At 34.4% G+C, this 7759-nt stretch overlaps 1 protein-coding gene across 1 annotated transcript; it reads right to left on the bottom strand.

The window, feature by feature from the left end:
* Positions 1-662: 662 nt before the first annotated feature.
* LOC121990280 (GDSL esterase/lipase At1g28570-like) lies at positions 663-4532 on the bottom strand. Its single transcript, XM_042544446.1, has 6 exons — positions 4274-4532; positions 3973-4185; positions 1698-1843; positions 1306-1579; positions 1096-1218; positions 663-939 (listed from the first exon to the last, which is right to left on the bottom strand). The coding sequence occupies exons 1-6, from the start codon at positions 4524-4526 to the stop codon at positions 779-781; spliced, it is 1170 nt and encodes a 389-aa protein (XP_042400380.1). The 5' UTR covers positions 4527-4532; the 3' UTR covers positions 663-778.
* Positions 4533-7759: the final 3227 nt, after the last annotated feature.

The raw sequence follows: 7759 nt of genomic DNA, 5'->3' as shown, positions 1-7759 counted from the left end.
TTTACCAAACCACCAAACTAAAAGAGTTTTTTTTACTTCAAAATCAATTAGAACCGGTTACACAATTCTTACAATGGAGAAAAACTTTGATATTTTTATGGTGAAGTAATAAATTGACTCTTTTATTTCACATTCCTATATTTTGATAATTATTTACTTATTATTTCATTGAATATCAAAAGTTTATTAACCAAATTCTACTAGTGTCACTAACGAGTTTTTAGGACTCCTTTGGTTTAGATCATATCAAAAGTTTAAAATTTCGAATATTATAGGATTATTAACGAGTTGTAGTTAAAACTCATTGAAGGCCTTAACACCTCATAACAGTTCAAATTAAGCTAATTACAGTCTTTGCCTCATCCTGAGTGTACTATGCTCTCAATCAAGGATTCGAATATTAAAATTGAATTTTCAAATTTATAATAATTGATTGATTCGTTATGATCAATTAATTGACAATTCATATTTGTGACAGTTTGAAGTAACTAACCGTCAACTCGAACAGTCGATTGATACTTAGATGAAAAAAATTTAGAAATTGATTAATATATTTTTGTCTCGTAGTTATTTGGTAGAGGAGCATAATGGAAAACAATTATGTAATTTGATAGAAAATTAAATATTCATTTTTGGATATTATGAAAATCTGAGTACGTGTGTCATGTCCTCTCCTATAATGACCGCACTAGGCTAGGCACGTACTTACCATCACATGGTCATTCGGGTCCAACGCCGGGGACCATCGGTGGTCCTCTGCGTGAGCAGGCAAGAACGATCAGCAAGCGACAATGCGAATACGTGGCGGCGTGGCATCCATGTGCTTGCTTAGGGACCTCAAACGCGGCCGTTCATCCGGCGCGGTGGCGGCGTGGCCTGCCGAGCGCAGCAGCCGGAAGAGCTTGTACCGGCACCAGACGCCGTGGCGGCGTGGGCATCCTGGCCGTGCACATGAACCAATAACATTAATAATTAAAACAAAATGTTATTCCAGCACAATAATTATTATTCCAAGCATAATACAATTGAAATATCGCTCATGATATCAGCATTTTTTCTTCAGTAAAGGAATTGCAAATGGTCCGTCGACCAAACCTTCATAAATGGCCTTGTAAGTTGCCTCCGTCGGGTGGAACCCCTCCCACGAAGCATATTTCTCCGGGTCTCTGCAACAATGCCCGTTGCCTCCGCAACAAGCAGCAAAAGGTTCGCTGATTCCTGCACAAACCATGCGCATTTACGTGAACCAACTCGATCCGGTCGGACCTCGGTCCGGCTCACTTAACCATGCATATATACACATACCGAACCGGGATTGGTCGGAGAACATCCGCATCCCGGCCCCGAAATAATCAGCATACGCGATGGTCACGTTGGGGTATGTCCTCGCGAGCCGGCTCAACTGAGCCGTCAAGCGGACGTTGTGGTACTCGGAGAACCGGTTCAGCCACAGCAGACAGCCGTTGCCGTCGTAGTCGCTGGGGTCGTCCCGGCGATACTGCCAGAGCCATGCCGGGATACAGCCGATGGGCAGGTTTCCGGGGACCACCAACGTTTTTGCGCCCATTCCGATCAACCTCTGTCCGTCGTCAGATTATTAATTAGTGCAGCAATTTATCTATCTAAGTGATTAGTGTAGAAATTAAATTAATTAATTATCATTATAATTATACTTAAGAGAGAGAGAGTGGAATTACAGTGATAGTGGAGGAGATGGCGTGAATTACACGGGGGACGATCCTTATGAGTTTGTGATATGGCAGATCCTGATGGAGAGCTGCGTTGTAGTCATTCCCTCCGATCTCCCCAACCATGAACAGTGAGCTCTCCAAGAAGTTGGGATCTGCAAATTATTACATTAATAAACGTAGTTAATGTTAAGCATAAGCGTATTTTAAATACAATTAATCATTTACGTAGAATTGCTCGTGAATGAGAATTTTAGCAAAAGGATATTTTTGGTGAAATGGGTTTTTTTAAGGAACAAGGTGTTAGTTAAATTATTAGACTAAATAAAAAGGATAACAATCAAAAGGTTTTTTTTTATAGGAATACTAAAAACAGAAAAAACAAAAGGAAGTTTCATTTTTATTTATTATCATAATATTATTTCATCTAGTCTCAATTTTGATTTTGATATATTATAATAGTGATGATCCTGTACCTACTAAGATCCTATAGTTACAATAATTACATAGTTATAATAATTATAATTTTATAGATGATAGAATATGATATTGACCAGAATTAAACTATTTATATTATAATAGTTATGATTTATAACTCTTATAATATTATATTAATTAATTTTGATAAAAAATTACTATTATACATGTGTATTAGTTACGACCCTACAATATAATATTAACGAATATTAATCAAAAAATAATCGATCTATATTATAGTAATAATTTATAACTACTATAAATATAATATTGATGGCCTAAGATGAAATACTCATATTATATGATTTATGAACTGTAACGACTATAATATGATATTATTCTACATCTCGTAATTATTATAATAATATTAAAATAAAAAGTACTGTTAAAAAATAAAAATGTATTTAGACAGATAAAGTATTATTTTAATAATAAAAATGTTATTTTCACTATTTTAATAAATAATAAAAATAGATGCTCTTTTAAATTTTATAAAATGGAAAAGTGACAGTGACTAAACTTTAATGCATTAATTATACCTTTGTCTTTTTCGATATTCTCATTTTTTGTTCTAGTCACATCTTCACTAATTAATTGGGAGACATAGACCACTAAAGTCTATACATAGGGTTCCTATTTTATTGGAGCCCTCCAAATTATATAAATATATATTATATTTATTAAATAAAATATAATTATTAATTTATTTTGAAAATATATATATTTAATTAAAAAATATTTAAAATATTTGACATAATTTATTTTGATCAGTAATTTTAATTTTATATTAATCAAATTGAGTTGACTAATAATTTTAAATTTTTATTGATTGAAGTTAGATTTGACCAAAATTTTTTAATTTTTTATAGGTCAAAGTTGAATTTCGTAAATAATTATAATATTTTACTAGTCTAATTTTTAATTTTTAATTTTTAATTGACCATAGTATTTGGCATATAATTTTAAATTTTTTAATGACAAAATTAGTTTGATAGATAATTTTTAATTTTTTTACTAAGTTAGATTTAGACTATAATTTTAATTTTTTATTATCAAAGTCAGATTTGACTGATAATTTATTATTTTTTTATTAAAATTTGATTAGTAATTTTAATTTTGTATTGATTAAAATTTAATTTAACCAAAGTTAAGTTGTTTAATAAACTAAAAATATTTATTAGTCATGCAATTATTGAATGTTATTTTTTAAAAAATACTTTAAAAAGCTCAAGAACATATTTAATGTTGTACTAGATTATTTACCTCTTAAAATTTATTTTTTCTTTTTCTTTCTTTTCTTTATCATCAATTTTTTACTGTTATTATTGCCCTTGCTTCTCCACAGTTATTATGGAGTTTCGTGCACTATGTTTCGACCACTATAATATTTCAAAAAGAGATTTACTATACACAGTTTTATTTCTATGACTTGAATTCATGATTAAACTCTAAGTCATGACAATAACTTTATCATTATACTAATATTTATCTTTAACAAAGTTAAAATTAATCAATAAAAAAATTAAAAATTACAGTTAAAATGTATATTAATAATATTATAATAATTCACCAAATTTAGCTAGTATTTTTAATATTTTATTAGTAAAATTTAATTTTATTCAGTTAATTAAAAATATTTATTAGAAAAATATATTATTTTAAAAAAAAAGTTTAGCATTTTTTTTTAAATTTTACTAATAAAAAACGTGACTCGTAGCGCAGCTGTAAAGTTGATGGTAAAATTGTATGGTCCATCCAACCTAGTGGTCACTAAAGCAAATTAAAATCCAAATTAATTAAATATTACCTTGAAACGAAGGATTGGACTGGAGGAGTTGCTCGAACCAGTTAATTTGGGCGCGCAGGGTGTTCTTACTCAGGCACCCAGTCGTATCCACCCCGAACCTACCCAATTCGTTCGGGCTCAACGCCGTCGCTCCGGCGAAGGCGAAGTTTGCTCCTTTGGAGAAGTCTCCTCCGGCGAGGTAGGGCTGCACCAACGGCAGCCCAACGCGTTCCGCTGCAACAGACGTATTAACAAACTAATCATGCAAATTGAGATTCACGTGGTCGACCTCTCGATGCTCAAAAGTCAGTGATCGACTCACCGATAAAGTCTATGATGAGTCGGCCGTCAGAGAAGCGGCCGGTGGGGCGGTGGAAGTAGGTATTCCCCCACGGCGACCGGCTGACGGTGGTATTGAAGAAGGCTTGGGCGAAGTTGCCGGTGTCCTGCAGCGAGTCGCCGAAGCTGAATATGGCAGAGAAGCAGCTGCGCCGCCTTGCATGGACCTGCACCTGCAGCAGCAGCAGCGCCAAGAAGAGTATGAAGAAGCAGGAATAGGCGGAGGCAGTAGCCATAACACGCATTCAGTCGTAAATATTTATATATATAAGCCTTCAGTAATTACATGTTTTCACGATAAGTAATGACCGTGTTCCTGTGGGAATTTGAATGTAGCTGCGAGGCGAGGAAGGAGAAAAGCAGAGGCATGTGGACGCGCAGTGTCTGAACGTCAACCTTCACACCTGCTCGGGATGTTTGAGAAAGGGACGTCAACCAAGGCATGCAAAATTAAGCCTGTACGTGATAGGTTACCTTGATGCTAACTTGATCAATGATCAGAGTCATGAGTTTTTTTTAAAAAAAAATAATAAATTCGATATACCACTTCAATGCCACATCAAAATATAAAAATCTATTATATATTCTTTTCACAACAAAAAAATCTTCCTATAACTTTTTTTTTAAAATCCTATATTATCATTTTATATATATTATTAATTACGACTTCTATCCATAATATAAACCTCAAACCATTAGTCCACATAGATTAATTTTTTTTTCCAACTTTTTAATTTTACAAACCTCTTTAGAAAAAACCTCAAGTGAGGATGAGAATGACGGTGCGCTGTAGGTGTTTTGTCGTTGGAGAGATTAATTTCTTTTGTTGCACGACTATACAAACACATTGGGACTATATATATAATGTTTTGATGTGATAATGAACAAATATATGTTTGGTTCAACTTTAGTGCTGCAGTAATTAATTAGCAATGTATCTCTGCATCAATTTATTTTTGTTCCAGACATTAAGATTATGAACTAGAAGGAAGAAATCTCACCTTAAGATTATAGAATAGTATGAATTAATATAAGACAGTTGAGAATCATATATTACATTTCTTAGTTATCTGTCTTACCTGTGTATTGTTGAATGTAAATAAGATTGAAATCTTTCAATCTGTCGTTGAATTAGTGACAAAATATTTATTTTCATCATTAATTTAAATTAGTGATGGATTTTTAATTCCGTCCTATACTATATTAAAGGATGGATTTTTAATATCCTTGTTAATTAACAATGCATGGAAATAAATTTTCAAACACTGACGATTAAAAATGTTGTGATTCAAATTTTTAATTGTTAATCGGCCGTTAAATATAATTAGCCATCGATTAGCTCGTGGTCGAAATTCACCGCTAATTAATCGCTGTTTGCTGACAGTGACTGTGAACTTCGCATCGCATGCAGATGCAGTAATGCAAACTGTGGGAATTGAAACATAGCCGCGAGGCGAGGGACGGAGGGAGGAGAAAAGCAGAGCCATGTGGACGCGCAGTGTCTGCACGTCAACGGTTAGAGGAGTCCGAAACCTCCACGCTTGCTCGTGATGTTTGTGAAAGGGACGTTGGCCACCGTCGTTACGCATCCACGAGGGCAGGCATGCAGAATTAGTCATCTGATAAGCAAAGTGAGGATGAGAATGACGATGAGCTGTAGGTGTTTTATTGGAGAGATTAATTTCTTTTATTGCACGAGTACTATTTAAACACATTGAGACCATATCTATAATGTTTAGATGTAATAATTAATGTTCTCACCGGATGCCAGTTATTATAACGAGATAAAAAATTAATCCTCAATGGACGTATATTTTTTTTTTAAAAAAAATCCTCCCCTAGTTAATTTGATAATCGATTATAAACGGATTTCATAATTTATTTCTTTCATATAATATAGGGATGCACTCATCATGTCATAATTAACAAAATATATATTTGGTTCAGCTTTAGTGCAGTAATTAACAATGTATCTCTGTATAAGTTTCTTGTTGTTTAATACATTAGTCAGGAACAAACAACCAATATTTCTCAGAGTCAGCGGATGTTTTATTGGTCTTCTCGGTATGATTAGACCTGATCGTGTATTGACTATGAGTTACGTTGGACCTGACCTGAGCTCGTAACCGGATCAATAGATTAGATATCCGTTGACTTGATTCCCGAGCTAGAACCATAACTAATTAACTTGGTAGGGGTCCAAGCTGGTTATGGTTCCATCCCAATAAAATCACTGAACCGTCTGTTCGAATTGTTCAGTTTTTTTTCATATATACGGGTGAAAATTTATTAAAAAGAATGATGTTGTCTAGTATCCTAATCATTTAGGGTATACCATATTGACATTTTTTTATTAGTTAATTATTTAATAATTAATCAATACTTTTTTACTATATAAGATAAAAAAGTAAAAATAATAATTTATTAAAAATATGTAATAGTTTGTTTATATTAGTGTGATTTAAAATTTAGAAGGAAAAAAAAAAGTAATTTCCATAGTTAGATTAATGGTTCTAATGGAAGAGGAGAGTTTTTTTTATTTTTTTTTAAAAGATTTTTACTAATGGCGATTTTATATACTTGATTCCGTCTGGAAGTTGGGGGGGGAGAGAGAGAGAGAGAGATCGCACAAGAGCGATAGGACGAGAACCAAGGAAGGAATCTCTGATGCAAACACTCTAACACTCAAGTCAGAATAGAGCCACAACAAAAAAGTGCAGGAAGTAGACAAACAATAGAACTCTAGTAGATGTATATGTGTCGCGTACCTAACTAATGGAGAGGACTCTCTTTCTATATTGCCTCTTATAACCTTCGCAATAACCAGACATTAGAGAATGTCGGGTGTCAAAGTATGTGGGATGATGGTGGATGTAGGATGGACTTCCATTGGGTAGCGGAAGATTTTGTGGCTTGTATGTGGTAGAGTATCGAAATATTTTCTTATGAATAGTTGTTATTCTCTGACAAGTGGTTATGATTCCCTGACAACATTGTCCCTTGTTAATAGCTAGACCTATACTGGTCGACTGGGAGTAGTCTGGGAGTTATATCCATGAGAAGTGATGAGTTGAACTTTGGGGGTTCGACCGGTGCTTGGGTCAACCGGGAGTAGACTGGGAGGTGTGCCTATGAAAAGTGAGGGACTTAGCCTTGGGGGTCCGGCCAGATCTAGGACTGACTGGGAGTAGACTAGAAGTTGTTCCCATGAGAAGTGATGGGCTGAGCCATGGGGGTCTAGCCGGTACTTGGATCGCCCTAGAGGAGGTTGGGAGTTGTTCCCATGAGAATTGATGGGTTGAGTCCGAGGCTTTGGCCAGTGCTTAGGCCGACCAGATGCAGACTAGGAGCTATTGTCACGCCCCAAGGGAGTCCTTGCCAGAGGAAAAATCCAGCAGCATCTCCCTTGTACCGATGACAATATGAATCATAACTACATCCACAAACAAAATACATCAGCCCACATGGC

The sequence above is a fragment of the Zingiber officinale genome, chromosome 6B (genome assembly GCF_018446385.1).
Source record: "Zingiber officinale cultivar Zhangliang chromosome 6B, Zo_v1.1, whole genome shotgun sequence".
Lineage (NCBI taxonomy): Eukaryota > Viridiplantae > Streptophyta > Magnoliopsida > Zingiberales > Zingiberaceae > Zingiber > Zingiber officinale.
The sequence above is the reverse complement of the archived record's forward strand: the minus strand, read 5'-3'. Positions and strand labels throughout refer to the sequence as shown.

Excerpts from the sequence above, each read along its gene's own strand:
- LOC121990280 (XM_042544446.1), bottom strand. The coding sequence starts at position 4,526 with ATGGCTACTGCCTCCGCCTATTCCTGCTTCTTCATACTCTTCTTGGCG. Across the intron at positions 4,186-4,273 it reads ACTCATCATAGACTTTATCG|CGGAACGCGTTGGGCTGCCG; the intron begins GTGAGTCGATCA and ends CGTCTGTTGCAG. Across the intron at positions 940-1,095 it reads TTACAAGGCCATTTATGAAG|GATGCCCACGCCGCCACGGC; the intron begins GTTTGGTCGACG and ends GTGCACGGCCAG.